Source organism: Carettochelys insculpta, chromosome 1 (genome assembly GCF_033958435.1).
Source record: "Carettochelys insculpta isolate YL-2023 chromosome 1, ASM3395843v1, whole genome shotgun sequence".
Classification (NCBI taxonomy): domain Eukaryota; kingdom Metazoa; phylum Chordata; order Testudines; family Carettochelyidae; genus Carettochelys; species Carettochelys insculpta.
Window position 1 is genome coordinate 280,007,926 of NC_134137.1, and position 16,265 is coordinate 280,024,190.

The 16,265-nt window shown below is 60.5% G+C and overlaps 2 protein-coding genes across 4 annotated transcripts in view; one reads left to right on the top strand and one right to left on the bottom strand.

The window, feature by feature from the left end:
• Nucleotides 1-779: 779 nt before the first annotated feature.
• Nucleotides 780-10,946, top strand: CDC42EP1 (CDC42 effector protein 1). Of its 2 annotated transcripts, none has more exons than XM_075008682.1 (3): nt 780-964; nt 4,351-5,395; nt 7,529-10,946. In XM_075008682.1, the coding sequence occupies exons 2-3, from the start codon at nt 4,963-4,965 to the stop codon at nt 8,383-8,385; spliced, it is 1,290 nt and encodes a 429-aa protein (XP_074864783.1). In that variant the 5' UTR covers nt 780-964; nt 4,351-4,962; the 3' UTR covers nt 8,386-10,946. The 2 variants fall into 2 exon arrangements, with proteins under 2 accessions (XP_074864783.1, XP_074864793.1); XM_075008692.1 differs by having other exon boundaries at nt 4,519-5,395.
• Nucleotides 10,947-13,323: 2,377 nt separating this feature from the next.
• The window catches only part of LGALS2 (galectin 2), a 31,336-nt gene continuing 28,394 nt past the window's right edge, over nt 13,324-16,265 (bottom strand). The window contains exons 1-4 of one of the 2 annotated variants that reach the window (XM_075008737.1): nt 16,181-16,207; nt 15,747-15,829; nt 14,586-14,745; nt 13,324-13,470 (exon numbers count right to left, since the gene is read on the bottom strand). In XM_075008737.1, coding sequence (XP_074864838.1) covers nt 13,324-13,470; nt 14,586-14,745; nt 15,747-15,829; nt 16,181-16,186 — 396 coding nt within the window. In that variant the 5' untranslated portion in view covers nt 16,187-16,207. Of the gene's footprint in view, nt 13,471-14,585; nt 14,746-15,746; nt 15,830-16,180; nt 16,208-16,265 lie in introns of those variants that run through there. The other variant, XR_012647478.1, reaches the window with a different exon arrangement.

The window sequence follows — 16,265 nt, forward strand, 5'->3', positions numbered from 1 at the left end:
CCAATCTGCTCAGTACAGAGTTTCCTTGCAACCCCACCCAGAGACCCTACCAAATTCCAGACTAGGGTTACTATATTTGAACTTTCAAAGAAGAGGACACCCCTGAGACGGAGTATATCTGTATCAGTATCTACCCACTCACCTGGTATTAACATACCATATACACTATAACACATTAATACCAGGGGTGCCCCCTTTTTGGAAAGGTAAAATCCAGTACACTTTCAAGCCATCCAGAGCCTTCCCCAGGAGCCAAGCCCCATTCCTCGCTAGTATGAAGGGGATCTGTAGGGCAGTGGCAACCCTAGAGTAGAAGTGAGGCGGAGGAGGTGAATCTCAGAGCCCACGCAGACTGCGGTGCAGTCACGCACCATGTTCCTAGGGAGGTGCTGAGAGGTGGGCGCTGTCGGATAGTCCTCAACCGTGCTGGCCACACCCCATCACCTGTGAGCCGGGCTGTCCCACAGGTGCCTGCAAGCCGGGGCAAGGGATCTCTGATCCACCCATGGCTTCCTGATACGCAGACTCGGCTAGGTGGGCATTCTCTGAGGCTGCTCTCTTGGAGGGGGTGAGACGTTGGTGACCCAGGCAGGACAACGTCGGGGTGGAGGGCAGAACAGGAGCTCCTGCAACCTTCTCCCCTGACTCTTGGACTGACTCCCTCTTTTCCCTGGCCTCCTTTCCCACTCTGCCAGGGATTGGCCAGTAAATATGGAAACCCCACCCACCGTTCCCACATCCCCTCCCCATTCCCTTCTCCCTCTCTCCCCTGGCACCAGGGCTCCTGCACAGCAGCCCAGGCGCAGCGCAGAGAAGGGGCGCCCTGCTGAGGAGCCAGCCCCCAAGCGGCGGGGAAAGGGGCTCACCTTCCTTAGGAGCAACAACGTGGGCAGCGATTCATCGAGGCCCCTGGACACCGTTCGGAAACCTCTGGGAACTTTTCTGAAACTCTTTTCTGAGAAAGGTAAAAGCTGAAATTCAGCCTTCACGGGTGGGGGAAAATTCAGTGGTGCAGAGGGCGAGCGAAGGAAGGTGTGGGGTGTGTGCTGGGGATCAGGGGGCTGCAGGAAAGAGGGAGGAAGGGGGGAAAGGGAAATGTGGCCGAAGGGGAAGGAGGTGCAGAATGGAAGGAAAGGGGAGGAGAGGAGAGGAAGAAGAGAGGGGTGGGGGGCCAGGGAGGGATGCAGAAGAAGAGGGGGATGAAGAGGCCCTGAAGCAGCAGGAGGACTGGGGGCAGGGGGCTGGGAATCTCTTTGCTTTCCTGTGCTCAGCGGTGGCCACCCATTCCTGCAGGGGCTGAGGGAGACTTTTCCCTGACAGAGAAGGAAATAGCTGGTAAGGAGGAGTGGGGTGGGGGTGGGGGTCCAAAAATGTTGCGTTTGAAATTCCAGCCTCAGCTTCCAAGTGGGTCTGCTCAGCAAAGCCCTATGTGATCTCTAGAAGCAGCCAGCCCCGGAGCTGTGAGTCTGGAGCCTGGGCTGGGCACACACAGCCTGCATTTCCCCTGCGCTCAGAGCAGCAGAAGATGACCCCGTTTAGGCCCATCAGCCCCAGGCTGTCCCCCACTAGGGTGCCCTTTAGGGCTTGTTCCAGTTTGGCTCTATGTCACCCAAGCACTGGGGCTTCTAATGTTTCCCCTCTGCCACAGCCTGAGAGAGCCTCCCAGCTAGGACTGTTCTGCCAATCTCCAGCCCGAATTTCCCTTCGCTCTGCCCATCCTGTCATTCCTCAGACCACCCCGGACATCTGCACTCCCGCTGGGGCCTTGGGGCGAGCGTGTGGTGGTGGGGGGGTCTGTGTTGGCTGCTCCTGCCGTCGGGATCACTTTTCCCCTCTCCGCTCTCCAGCCACCGCACCGAGAAAAGTTTCAGTCCTGGGGAGACCAGCCAGGGGAAACCAACTGAAGTGTGGGGGCTGGAGACTAAGAAAGACATGGGGAGTCACACTGAGGGCCCCCTGGGGGAAAGAGGACACGGGGGAGGACTGAGAAGGGGAGCGGTTGGAGGAGGGAGGTAGCCAGCCCCCCGGGGCCGTGGTGGGCTGAACACAGATATGAGAGAGGCTCTAGTTAGCCAGCAGGAGGCACAGAGCGCACACCATGGCTGACCCTGTGCCCAGAGAATCACGAGTTTCCCTTGGACGACACACTGACTGGACTCCCGCTGCAAACGAGAGCAACCCGGGGGGAGGGCAGGGCTGCGAGTGCTGGTGTTGACTTTGGGCCCACTTGGGCGGCCGCCCACCTGCCAGGGCGGACAGGCCAGAAGGGAAGGGGCGGAGGGGCCTGGCAGGGGTCCGAAGGGCTGTCCGGCAGCCAGGGTTTGGCATTGCCAGGGAGGGCTGTGCTGGCTAGGGGCTGGGGGTGCTGAAATCCAGCCGGTGGCTGCAGCTAGGAAGTTTTGTGGCAGGGAGGGAAAGAAGGAAGGGCAGCGAAGTGCCTGCCTCCTCCTCCAACCTTCCTGCCAAGCAGGGAGGGGGCCCACGCCCCGCAGCCGCTGCGCACCTTCTCTCTGCTGCCCCTTTTCTCCCCTCCTTCTGACCCCCGCCCCAGCCCTGGAGCAGCCTGGAGCATGGGGTTGCCACATGCCCCAGGAGAGGGCTGCTCCTGGGTGGGGGAAAGGAGGGCCACAGCCCTGTCCTATGGGCTGAAGTGCTGGGGGCTGCCTGAGCCGCCCCATGGCCCGCTCTGCAGGGGGGTTGGCTCTTTCTGCCCCCAGGATAGCTCAGCTGGGCCTCCGCCATTTCTCCTGCTCTCCCCACCACCACCCTTGCCCTGTCAGCCCGGCCCAGCGGGTGCAAGCTACAGATGGGGTCGGGGAGTCTCCATGGGGAGTGGAATGGAGCCCGCCCCCCACTGAAGGAACAGGGTGCATTCACACGGCCCCACTCCGGGGAAGCGTGGATCCCCATTGTAGCAGGTCCTGGCTGAGCCCCAGCCCTCACTCCTGGGGGGTCCTCTGCAGAGTTGGGGAAGCTCCCCACTAGCAAGGAGGTAGGGCCCTGGCAGCCATGTGGGAAACAAGCTCCCTGACTCCCCCTTTCTCCTCTCCCAAGAGAACCAGCCAATGGTTGCAGTGGATTTCAAGGGGCGTTGTGTTTTCCATTTGCCTGCCTTTACCCCCCGGCAGATAAGAGGGGCCCTGGGTGAGCAAACAAGTCTGGGCTGGGGAGGAACACGTGCACTGAGGCTCCTGGCCAGCGTTCCCAGACCCTGGCCCTCCCTGGCACCTGCTCCCCATCAAGGTGACTTGCAGGGGACAGGGAGAGAGAGGCTGAAATGGGCTGGGAGTGCAGCAGGGGACAGGACAAAGGGCGGCTCTGTTGGGGACAGGACAAAGCTCACTGGCAGCACCACTGGGGGTTATCGGCTGGGTTTATCATTGATTTCCTGGAGACCTGGCTGGCCTCCCTCCTCTCCGCCTCCCCCACCCGGCTTCCCCTACAGCGCCCCCCTCCCAGGCGCATCCACACACGGCTGCCGAGTACCTGCGCTCCCCGGCTGCAAGGCGGAACCTTGGGGTCTGGGCTGTAGGTAATCTCCCCCCCCAACTCCCTGAGAGCGCTCCAGAGCCCCTGCCCTGGCCAGCTGCTCACTCCGCAGACGAGACGCCCTCCCACTAGCCCTGCTGAAGGGACCCCGCTCTGTCCCATCCATGTAGGAAGCAAGGTAGCTACAGTGCCTGGCCCCAGAGCTGAGCTCACCTGAGGCCCAGCTGAGCTATCCTGGGGGGGACACGGCTGATTAGTTGCTGGCTGCGTTGGCAGAGGACCGCTCAGAGCAGCCTCTGAGGGATTCTGGGATGGCAACTGCCCCCCAGCGCCGAGCTGGGTTGGAAAGCGAGACTGGAGGTCGGCTAGGAGAGGAACGTGGCTTAAGCTGTGATCCAGACCATGTGCCCTACCAACACACTCTGCCAACCTATGTGCAGCGCACCTATCGCTGGACTATCTAGGCACAGGCTTCCAGTCCCAGCTTGGTCACTGGCTGGCTTGCTGACCGTGAACCACTCACAACGCTGTTCCGTGCCTCAGGTTCCCTGCCTCCCGAATGAGGGGCGCAGGGGCTGAGGTTTAGCATGGTGGCCCCAGTGAAGTGCTTCGTGGTCCTTGGAGAGAAGCTGCCACAGAAAGGCAAATAGATTCCCTAGTAGTCAAAATAAGTCATATATTTTTCCCCCTTCTAGCTACCTCCTGGGTCAGGCACAGGTCCAGAGAGCCCATTCTTATTTCACCGGGCCCATCCTTCCCCGCACAATGGCATTTCCTGTTCCAAGCGGGAACCCCCCAAGTGACTCACTCCTGCAGCCAACACAGTCAGACAACCTCAACCTTTGTTGTTGTTGTTTTTAGGCCGTCTTACCTCAGGATCAAGGCATTTGCTCGGAGATCCTCCCTGCAGCTCCTGTGACCTGTTGCCCTGTCTGTGAGCCAGCTCCTGCCCTAGCAGGAGAAGGGGGTGGGAAGAAGGAAGACAGAGGACAGCAGATTAACATTAATCTCCACTTTGCTTACTGCCAGCCACAGGAGAGCTCTGGGCGGAAGCAGGCAGGGTGACAACAGATGCCTTGGAGATATCTTCATCCCAGCCCACCCATCCTCTGTGTCCAGGCCCAGGCAGGACTGCCCCCTTACCCTGGGGCTCTCCTGGAGACAGAGATGAGGCTCCAGAGGCCTGCGCTCGATAGCAGCCGCTGCTGACGGCGAGCCGGTTTGGAAAAGCCTGTTTAACGAGCGCTGCGGAGAGCAGTTCCCCAGGAGTGCCGACCCAGAGGAAAGACAGGCCCTCGCTCCCCGCCAGCAGCTCTAAGGCAGCGCCGAAGTTTGGGAGCTAGGGCCGAGCACAACACAGCCGAAAGCAGGGGGTGATGGGGCACCTGGGGCATGCCAAGCCACTGAGACCCCACTGAAGGCCAGTTTCCTGCGTTCGAGGGGAGAGGGTGTGGCGCAACAACGGGGTGTGACATGAGTCTTGGGAAGCTACCAGTGATCAGCTGGGTGTCAGGATCCCACAGCAAGCGCCGGCTGAAACCGGAGCTGACCCCGGACATGATCAGCCCGCCGCTGGGGGACTTCCGGCACACCATGCATGTGGGGCGTGGCGGGGACGTCTTCGGCGACACCTCCTTTCTCAGCAACCACGGAGGCACCGAGACAGCCAAAGCCAACAACTTCTTTGCCCGGACCCTGCGGCATGTGAGGAGGACGCCGCTGAGGAGCCGGGGCAGTGGGGCCAAGGCCGACGCTTCCCCCACCCCTCCAGAGGTCTCACCCATCATCAAGAATGCTGTGTCTCTGCCGCAACTCAACGAGGGGACCTATGGGCGCGACGGCCTGGCTGGGAAGTTTGCCTTCAAGAGCGCCCCGAACAATGTGTCTGATGCACGCTACGCTTACGGTGAGTGTTGGGGGGTGGGTCACGGCCTTCATAGACTTCCATGCTATTCCCGGCAGTGGCAGCCCTGGCCCTGTGCCTCAGTTTCCCCATCCGTGGAACCTAGAGCAGAGTATGGTCGGGAATTCTGCTCCCAGTGAATCCTAGACAAATTCTTTACTAAAAAATACCCCTAGCCCCCAAGTTGTTGTTCCCCCTGCACCCATTTCCCCTCTCACTTTATCTGCTAAAAGCACTGGGGAGCTCAGGCCATGCTGAGTGGAATATAGTTCAGCTCCAGTCCAGTGCTGGGGCCGGTGGTAACTCCAGGTAGCTCCCATCCAATGGCCTATTGGTGGCCCATGGGACATGAGTAAGGAGGTAGGGGTGGGGGAAAAGCAGGTCTCCTATAACAGAAACATGCTCATGGACAGCAAGGGAAACACCTGCCTCTGTGGCAGCCTCAGAGGGTAAACGGGTCACAGAGCCTGTGTGCCACTAATGGGCCATCGAGAGTGAGGGCAGCACGGGACAGAGGCTGGGCCTGCTCCAGGTGGTCTCAGAGAAGGGCCACCCCACCCCTACTGCGAGTGGGATGAGGGTGTGACTTAGGGTGAACGTCACTGCTGCCAGGGTGTAGGCAGCTGTACCTGTCCTCTAACCAGTCAGCCAGCCCTGCCACTACAGCCCAAGGGAGGCAGTGTTTCCTAATGGTTAGAACATTGGCCTGGGCATCAGGAGACCTGGGCCAAAGTCTCAGCTATGCCACTGAGTAACCTTTGGCGTGTCACTTCCCTGCCCTGTGCCTCGGTTTCCCCACCCGTAAAGTGGGGCTGATGGACAACGCTTTGGCGTCTTCTCAGGAAACATGCTGCAAAAGAGCTCAGAGGTGGTACTATTCCTGGGCCTGCAGCTCCCCCGGCTAGTCTAGTGCCCCTCTCTGCCCCGCAGCAGCTCTGCCGACGCCCCTCCCGGCTGCCCGGTTCCAGCCCTGGCTCCCTGCCCAGGCCCTTCAGTCCCGGCTGCATGTGAGCAACGCTCTAGCTGGTGTTGGGGGCTGGGCTCTTTATCACAAAGGCCACGTTCCCCAACCGCAGGCCCAGCTCCGCCTTTCCCCTGGCACTCGGGCTCGGGTCAGGGTGACCGCTGGGGGAGCAGCTGGGCCTGGGCCAGGGACACAGAGGCTGAGACGGGGGCAGCGGAGGCAGAGTGGCACAATGCTGCCACCTGCTGGTCCCAGATGATACGGCCAGTGGAATTCCCAGAGCTCCTTGCCCAGCGGCCTCTCCGCTCTGGGCCCAGACCAGTCTCTGCCCGGTGCTGTGCTCTTCCGCTTCGCCTGGGCTGTGGCGGCTGGCATGGAGCAGGCCTTAAACAGTGGGCCCGACCCCCATCTTCCCCAGTAGAGGCTAGTCGTCCTCTAGGGGCGTGTAACTAGTGCAAGTTTTCACTGCAGGTTGCACCTCCCTTATCTGGCGTGTGCGGGACCTGGCTGGTCCCGGACCAGGGAATTTGCCTGAGGAGGGGAGATATAGGGCCTCTGCAGGCAGAAAGCCCAGCAATCTGGGGGTGCTGCAGCCCCAGCCTGCAGTCTCTCTCCCTGGCCCAGGCTGCCCCTGCCCTCTGGCTGCTGTGGAGCAGAAGGGGGCTCCTGCTTCCAGCCCCACAGCATCGTCTTGGCCCCTGCTGCTATGGGGCAGACAGGAGCTCCTGGCTTCCACCCCACCACCGCTGCAGGACTGGCTGGGGCTCTGCCCCAACCTCTGCACCTTGCTGCTGGACCAGCAAGGGCTCTGGCTCCCAGCCCTGCAGGAGCGCCTGCACCAGCCCCTACTCTCTCATCTGGCACCATCCACGCTCGTGCTGGACCACAGATGCTGCCGGACGAGAGGGTACTGGATTACAGAGGTGCAACCTGTAGTACCCCCCAGGCTTTCCCAGGGCAGAGCGGTCGGTCACGAGCCAGTGGAATCAGCTCTAGACAGCCCAGCAAAGCGTCCATATGAGAGTGATTGGTCCTCGTACAGCCCAGCTGACAGGAGCATGACTTGTCCGTCCCCACTCACATGCCCTCACTGCTCCCACAGGCCGCTAGTGCGGCCCCCCCTGTGCGGGGCCCAATGCTCCCCTCTCTCTGAAGGCGCCTTGTCCTTGCAGGGCTGGAGTCCGGGTTCTGCACCATCCCACGTGTGCCGCGCTCAGAGAGGGCCCGGGAGAGCTCCGTCCCTGCTGAAGCAGAGCTGCAGCGCTCGGACTCCCTGCTGTCCTTCCGCCTGGACCTGGGGCCCTCCCTCATGAGCGAGCTTCTCCAGGTCATCAGCTTCACAGACGCCTCATACAGCAGCAACAAGGGGAAGGAGCTTGAGGAGGAGAGAGCCCTGGCCAGTGGCCAGGCTGCATTGCCCCGTGCTCTGCCCGGAGAGCAGCTGGAGGACGGGGTCCCTTGGGGATCAGAGGCACCCCGCACTGGGTGTATAGAGGGCGAGGTGACAGAACGCCACTGGGACTGCTGCAGGCAGGGGGCCGGCTTCCCTGCAGGACACTTGGTGCATGCCAATGGAGATGCTCATGCACTGGAGCATGCTGAGGAGGGACCTGCCCATGCGGGGGGAAGGCCTCAGAGCCCTGGATGGGGCTCAGCCCCTGTGGAGGAGCCGGAGGCGCTCCCAAAAGCCACCCTCTGGCAGGGGCACTGGAATGACTGCAGCATGGAGGCCGGAGAGTTCAGCCGGGCTGCCCAGGTGCTGGCTCGCCACTACGGGGGGCAAGGTGCACATGGCAGCCCCAAGGAGGAGGATTCCCGGGCCGCGCGAACTCAGGCCTCGTGGGAGAGCCCAGCTGTCAGCTCGTGGCGGGCGGAGGAGGCTGGGTGGAGCCACAGTGAGGAGGAGGAAGAGGAGGAGGAGGCTGTGCTCTCAGCTGCACAGGAGGGGCAGGCCATGGCTGGGGAGGGCCTCAGCAGCTCTTTCGAGTACGCTGATGGGGAGGAAGAGGATGATGAAGTGAAGGTCTGAACAGCTCCCGTCTTCGGTGGATGTGGGCCTCTCCGGCTCTCCCCAGGAGACAGCAACTCTTTGGGGGCTGATGGGTGAGCTGCAGGCAGGCAGATTCCGGGTGCAAAGCGTTGGTGGGATGGAAGTAGGGGAAGCAGGTCTGTGATCCACCCAGCGCCGTCGGCAGGCCCTGCCTTCCCCAAAGGGCAGGCTGTGCAAATGGAGAAATTTCCATGGTCACATGGTCCTTCCCCCCACTCCTACCGGGCCCCAGCCTGGTACGCTCCTGGCAGGCCGTGGACAGGAGCAGATCAGAGAGAACACTCCAGCTGCATGTCCCCCTGCCCGCTGAACTAGAGACGGCAGGACGGGCTCGCGCTCTGCTCCAGACATGCCAGGTTGGGGCAACTCAGCATTCGCCCTCCCCCTGGGGCCTGTGAGGCTGGGCCTGGGAACGGAGCCTGGTTCTGCGATGCGGTACCCTGCCACACTGTCTGTGCCGGGCTGGGCTAGTCCTACCCGGCTCACCCCAGCCCCTTGCCAGGTGGGGGCGCCTTCCCCCAGCAGCATGGCGAAGGCCCAGCTGGTGAAGGCAAGCTCCAGCCCTGTCCCTTCCACTTGAGGCTCTGCCCCTTCCACAACCTCCCCTTGTGGAGCCCACCCCCAGACCCCTTAGTGCCCCCCTGCCAGCAGCTTGCATGGCCCCACACTCCACAGGGCACCAGAGAGCCAGGCAGCCACACCACAGCCCCAGCCTTCCTGGGCAGCCTGGAGAGCACAGGCAGTTCTGGGAAGGCTGCGCCCCCTTGCCCACGCTACCCAGCGGCCATGCCAGCTAGGCTAGCAAACTCCTGCTTCCTCCTGCCCAGGGCTGCCCTAGCAATCCAGCTCCAGGGCCTGGCTAGTCCAGTTCCTCTCTCCTCCCTGTGGAGCAGGCAGCAGAGCGGGAGTCCTCCCAGCTGAAAGGGGCAGGATCAGCCCTGGGCAGGGGATTCATAGTGCCCTGCAGAATTATATCACCCTCCCCACTGCCCTCCTTCCTGGAGCCACTGCCAAGCCATGCTCCAGCCCACCAGCAGGGGCGTCCCTGTCCTTCAGCAGTACGGGGAACTGGAGGCTCTATGGCTGGCTCCAGGGCTGGCTGCTCTACTTCAGAGAAGGCTAGGGAGGGGGCTGCCGTCAGCGATGGCTTGGTGGGAGGCTCAGCATGCAGCGCAGGATAAGGGAATGATGCTCTGGCCCTTAACCTGGGCACCAAGGAGCCCTGCAGGAGCCGGGTACCAATACACCTGAGATTTTTGATGTATGAGGTGCACAAAGGGTCACATGCGCCCACCCTCCGCCCCCGGGGCTGGTGACATCCCCCCCCTGGAAAGCCCCTCCCACACCCGTTGCTTCTGTTCAGAGCTGTCCAGTGGGGGGGGTCTGTCCACAGGCTCAGTGGGACGAGACTGCACGCACACGGCCCTCTTTTCAAGGGCTCCCCCGCAGCCAGGAGAGCTAGAAAGGACCTGTTGTGCTGCGAACGCTGGGAGGCTCAGGCAGGAGCAGGCTCTAGGGCCTCAGCGGAAACACCTCCTAGCACGCGCGATGCCAGAAAGTGGCTATGCATCGGCAGTGCCGCACCTCTGGTGATCAGGCAGAGTAAGGGAGATGCCAGGGGCCGTGTGCCCTTGCCTCTGCCTAGACCCCTCCACATGCCAGAAGGGACGCCCCCAGAGTCCAGCACTCCCTTTCACCCCCTCTGCGACCGGCAACCTTGTCTCTGTGCTAAGCCGCTCAGCCCAGGCAGGTGAAATGTGGGGGGGGGGCTGCTCTTTGTCCATGCAGCCGGTCCAGTGATGGGTCCCACTGGTGTTATTTAGGGGGCTCTAACCCCCGCCGCACTCACACCCAACGCATGTCCGGTTTCTGCTGCCCGGTTCCCGGGAGGGGCAGGGGCTGCTCGCTGTGCTCCTTGTGTCTCTGGACAACGCAGCTTCGTTGGAGGAGCCGCTCCCCACGCTGGCCTGGTTGCCGACCCTGCTCGCACAGAGGCGGCTTTATGCCGCAGCCCAGAGCTGGAATGAGCTGGGGGGGAGGTGAGGTCATCCTGCCGGCCTGCACAGCGAGCCCGTTGTCTGCCGGGGCTGCCACGCCGGGGCTGGGGGATCCGGTGCCCAGTCGCCCTGGGGACTGTGCCCCTCAGGGAGCATGTAACACCCAGGCCTTTGGGGAGGAGATCCTAGGAGCCTGTGCTGCTGCTCCCCCCACCCAAACCCTGAGCTCCCAGCTGACTGCTCTCATCCGGCACCGCGTACAGCTGCTCAGCCTTTTGCGCTCAGCCACGCGGGGAGGCTGCTGCCCCCAGGAGAGAGGCCCGAAGCCAAAATGAGTGAGAGCCACAGGTCCCCGCAGGGCTCTAGAGTGTAGAGTCCAGAGCCTGCCGCCACTCCTACCCCTCACTGCCCCCCTCCGGGGCTCGCGCCCCGCATGCCCTACTCAGCCTGGACTGGCACAGAGGCGCCCCAGCTCTCTCTCTGTCTCTCTCTCTGTAGCCTGTGCGCTTCCTAGTGTTCTTATTAAAACCATTTTTGATACTCGCCTCTTCTCCGGTGCTCTGCGCCCCCTGCCCCAAGCCCAGGATTTCAGCCTGCGGGACAGCAGCAAATCAGTCCACTCCCTCTGCACGGTCAGACTCCAGGCACTCAGCCCCTGCCAGACCCAAGAGTGCCCAAGATCCAGCCTAAGCCTCCTGCCCCACTGCCACGCGCCCCCCCAGTCCCATCTTGGCATTTGGATTTTCTGCACTTTCAGTCCTGGGAAAACAGGGTTGGGTTCTTCATTGGATCAGCCTGTCTGGTCTCTACCCTCCCGTTGGGAGCCATACGCGGTGCATCAGAGGAAAGCAAAGCCCCCATAATACTGTCCAAGATGAGGGGATTCCCTCGGGAGCCCCGCAGAGATCCGTTTACGTGCTGAATCCAGAGCCTTGGCTACCCTTCTCATAGCCATGCTAGCTACTAATCTTACCAAGCCCCCAGTCCTAGTGCTGGATCCACCAGCCTCCTGCAGCAGTGAGTGCCACGGGTGAACAGCCTCTTTGTTACCCCTATCTGTTCTGCGGTGGCTGCGGCCCTTCATGTTACTGAATGCCCCTCTGTGAGGGTGGAGCGGGATGGCACTAGGAGGGAGGAGCAGTGTGTACTCCTTCGCTGGAGTCTCTCTAACGAGCATTCTCCTCGGGCCTAGCCTCTGCAAACAAATTAACCCTAACCTTTACCATGTGCTCATCCTGAGCGCAGCGTCAGCCATCTGCATCACCAGGCTGGGTCAGGCCTGGGGTCCATCTACCCCCCTCGCCTGCCTCTGACGCAGCCAGCAGCGGATAAAAGCCATAGTGTTGAACCGGCTCTGAAGCAGCAGCCACCCTAGCGAAGTGCGTGGCTGCAAGCACTCCAGCAGCTACTGCTATAGCCGACTAGCCGCATTCGTCTGAAAATACATGTGCTGTTCACACCAGCTAGCCACACTCAGCCAGCCCCGTGTGGCTAGTGCATCAGATGCCCCACAGCTAGAGGAAGAGGTAAGAACCCTGCACTAGTCAGCTGTGGATGAGCCTCCCAGGTCCTCCTCACCCTGCTTGTTAGAAGTTGGGGCTTCTCCGAACCCACTTTAAACCTGGTGTGGGTGTGGAATGTGTATGGAGGGGTCCGTCTGTCTGGGCTGGGAACCCCTTGGCCTGTGCTGTTAGAAGGTAAGGCTGCCTCCTGCTGGTACCCAAGAGCGTTCTGGATTGCAGATGCCTGAGGGTGGGAGTTACCCATAATGCTCTGAGCCAGTCTTTTCTGCAGCACTATTGACCCTGTAGCAGGTGAGTGAGTGAGTCACTGTTTATCCAGCACAGCTTCACCCACTGTAGGCAGTGCTGGCCTAGGAAAGACACAAGCTGGCACAGGTGTCATCCCTCAGGAATTCTAAAGGCCCCAACACTCAGAGATAAGAGATGGGAAAGGCTGGGTAATGGGTAACCTGGCTGGAATTTCCCAGCTGATAAGAGATGCGGTGGTAAGAATGAAGGGGGGCTGAGGAGCCTCTGTGTCTCTCACCGGATACAAGCTGCTGCTAACACCTGTGCGATTGCATCCTGAGCGGGCTGTGCCTGGTACCGGGGGAGGGACGAGCACCTCTCACACCAGCTGGTGGGAAAATCCATGCTCAGGGACAGTACCCCAAAGAGGCTATCATCTCCCCCTGCAATGGAAGCATGCCCCCGACTGGAGACAGAGCCTTCTGTGGGTGCAGGACATTACCACCCTCCGACTGAGCTAAGCCCTGGGCTCTCTCCCAGAAGCCTTGCCAGAGAATCATTTCCCTCCCCTGTGCACTCAAACCTGGGACCTCCTCTCCACTGTCAGCATCCCAAGTGCAGCACCAACTTCTGGTGCCCGGGAGAGGTTTTCCTCCTCACCAGTGTCTCCTGCTCCACTAGTCACGCCCCCCAAGCAGGGTGAAAGTAACTTACAAGCTCTTTTAGGTACTGCTCCCTTGCAACCCACGTCCCTGCCAGCTCTTTAAAGAGCTCCCTGCCAGCTTTTGCTGCAGCTCGTGTCAGAGCTGCACACCTGCTTACTTCCCCCAGTGCCTTTTTTGTTAAAAAAAAAGAGAGGTGCCGGTACTGAGCTGGCTCCCCATGCCCTCCCACAGCCAGTCCCATGGCTGCCCAGATGCTGGTACTCAGTACCAGCGAGTACTGGCACAAAAAAAGCTCTGCTTCCCCCTCTGCCCACAGATGCTAGAGAAGAGGTCCTGCCACAACAACAAACATCTGCCTCTTCCCAGCGGATGGGGAGCCTTGGTTGGGTATTCCCACTAGAACTTTTCCTGTATCAGGCACGGACAGGTCAAGGCCAAGGCCATCACAGGAGCCAGCACAGGAGAGAAGAAAGGGGTTTTATTAGAGCCAGGAAGCGAGGCCCATCAATCCTGTTTGAAGGAGGTGACCCTGAAGCCCCCCTTCACACTCAGATAGGTGATCTTGTCGTAGCCGTGCCGGTTGGGGAACTCCACCTCACGCCCGTCCGGCAGCTTCACCTTGAACTTGTCTTCTTGGAAGTTGATGACAAACTGCGAGAGAGGGGAGCAAGGCAAGGACAGGGAGAGGACTTAACATCAAAAGCAAACTGGCTGGCAGCAGCACACACCTGTCCCTACTGCCCAGCAGAGAGGCCCTGATCCTTCTGGCCTTGGGCAGTGGAGCTCACTAAATGCCTTGCAGGGTGGAGTGTCACAGGCCCAGATCCTCCAAAGTCTGTAGACACCTAACTGCCATTGCAACCAGCGCAATCGGCTTGTCTGGGGAGGTGCCTTAAACAGGAGACCGGAGGCAACATCTTAGCCACTTAGCCACTAACTCTGGTTCAGCTGGGGGTGGCAATGCAGGGAGCCCCAGTGTAGATGAGGTTCCTGCACCCACCACTGCTGTAAAGCACTGCCTTGTATAGGCCTGCTCAGAAGAGGGAAACTGATGGGGGTTAGCAACCGTGGGGAAGTGCCGCTGCTAGTCCCTCAGTGCAGACAGTCTGAGGGGACAGGATGGACCTGGTACTCTTCAAAAAACCAGCCTAAGAACAGGTCACTGAAAAAGAATCCTCTCCTGCCCACAAGCTCTCCCCTCCCGCACCCCGCCCGGCCCGGGGGCAGAGCTCTAGGCAATGGCAAGAAAACTGTTTCCAAGCCACAGGGAAACAGAGCGAGCTAACTGTGCCCTGTGCAGTGCCGAGAGACCCACAAACAGCTGCCTACAGGGAAGGGAACAGGGAGGTTATACGCAAGGGCCCGAGACTCTTGGTCTAGAAAGCACCGGAGGGGAGAAAATAAGAGGTGGGAGCCAGGAGTGAATTATGATGGAGACTGATCTGAAGGGGAAGCAAGATCTGGTCCCTACCCCCCACCTGAAGGCGTGAGCACCTGCTGGCCGGTGGCACATGGGGCTCTCTAAGGCTCTCAGCCTCCGGGAGGTCTCCAGCATGGCCAGGGTTAAATGGTGAGAGAAGAGGCTCTGTGGGGATTGGGACCCAGAGCAGGCTGACCAGCGGGATTCAGGGCAGCGGAAGCCAGTGAGGCTGGTGAGGAGAAACAGCACCTGCAGGCGCCAGCCAGGAGGGGAAGAAGAGGGCCCCAGAGTAAAAACCTGGCAGCTCCTCCAGCTACCTCCCCACCTTTTCCAGCAGCCCCCTCACCTTGACCTCCGAGCCCCTGGAGAAGGGGAGGTGGGAGTCACGCTGCTCCGCCTGCCAGCAATTGGAGCATTTGGAGTTGCAGACAATGGTGGATTCATTGAAGCGAGGGTTGAAATGCAGGCCCAGATCACTGGCGCTCTTGCCAATGTTAATCACAAAGCTGTGGGGTGGGAGCGGAGCAGGCATCAGAGAAGCCCCCAGGCACCAGCGTCGATGCTGCAGCAGCCCCACGCCTGCCTGAAGTGCAGCTGAGCTGGTTACATCCATCTCTGGTTTTACCAGTTCCAGGGAGAGGTCAGCAGAGGGCCTCACCCAGCCACTTTCAGGGAGAGTGGGGCTTCTGGGCCCCACAAAGTCTTGAGACCTCCTGGTCAACCTCCTCCTGGCCCTCGCCAAAGCTGCAATCTATCACACCAGGAGAAGAATGCTGGACCAGGGGTGCTCTGCGACTGTGGGGCCTGATTCTGTTCCTCCTTTATCTCACGCATCCAGGCAGAGTTCTCCTGAGCAGCATCCGCTGGCTCCTTAGCCAGCTTCGAGGAGCAGTGGGCGCTGTCCGGGGTTCTCTGCTCGCTGTCCCCATCCAGTTCCCTCATTTTAAACCAGTGACCCTCACCGCCCATCCCTAGTCTTTTTGATTTGTCCCAAGTATTCAATTGACTCTGGGTCCAGTAGCCCCTCCCGCAGGGCTGGGGCAGGAGCCTTAGTGGATAGGCTTAGCCTTGCCACCACCACCACCACCAGCACTCAAATAGTGCCTAGAGCAACTTTTCTTGGAGGAAAATCAGGCCTGCAGCTCAGGCGCCAGCCTGGGAGTCAGGTGATCTGTTCTCCTCTCCAGAACCATGTTCTTTTTCCCCTGGGTTTGCCAGCCCGAACTCCCACCTCCAGGGAGTTCCCAGCCCTGCTGCGGCCTCCCTGGCTGACCACAGACAAAGTGACTTTGTGATTCAATTTCCCCAACCATAAAATAACACAGGCCGGCCCAGGACATTTGTGGAGCCCTCAGTTACCAGGTGATGGGTGCTCTCTCTAAGTGCCTAGACAGACAGACTGAAGGCCTGATTGCTGCATAAGAGAGCAAACACCCAGTAGAGCCAGGGTAACTGGGGCTCTGCCCTCATCTGTGTAGCCCACACCCCCCTCATCTGAGACACTCACTTCTCAGCATCACTGGAGATCTTGCCCTTTATCTTCAGGCTGTCTCCTGTCTTCAAATCCAGATTGAAGATTTCAAACTTCTCCTGTGCCAGAGAACCCCAACACCATGAGACTCCCTGGGTTAACCAACCCCCCTCCCATGTGAAAGAGAACAAGGCTCATCAGTTCCACCTGAGCCGGCAGAAAGGTGGGGAGCAGGCCCCGTGCCCTCTAGGTGCCATCCCCTGGTCCTGAGCCAGGATCACCGGGTACCCCATCGGCCTTGCTTGGGAGTAGACCTGGGAACCGGAGAGCTGGCAAAGAGTAGGGAAATGAACCCTGGAGGTGGGGAAGTGACAGCAGGACAAAGGCAGAAGGCGAGAGCAGAACCCCACAGACGACGAGCCGATACCAAGCAAAGGAGAGAGCTCCCAGAGAGACAGGGAAATCCTTACAGACATTCTCCTTGCTGGTGCTGCACAGCTACAGGTGGGAGCTGCTAAGGATCCGGCTCTGGTCCTCCGCTGCACAGCTGTGCAG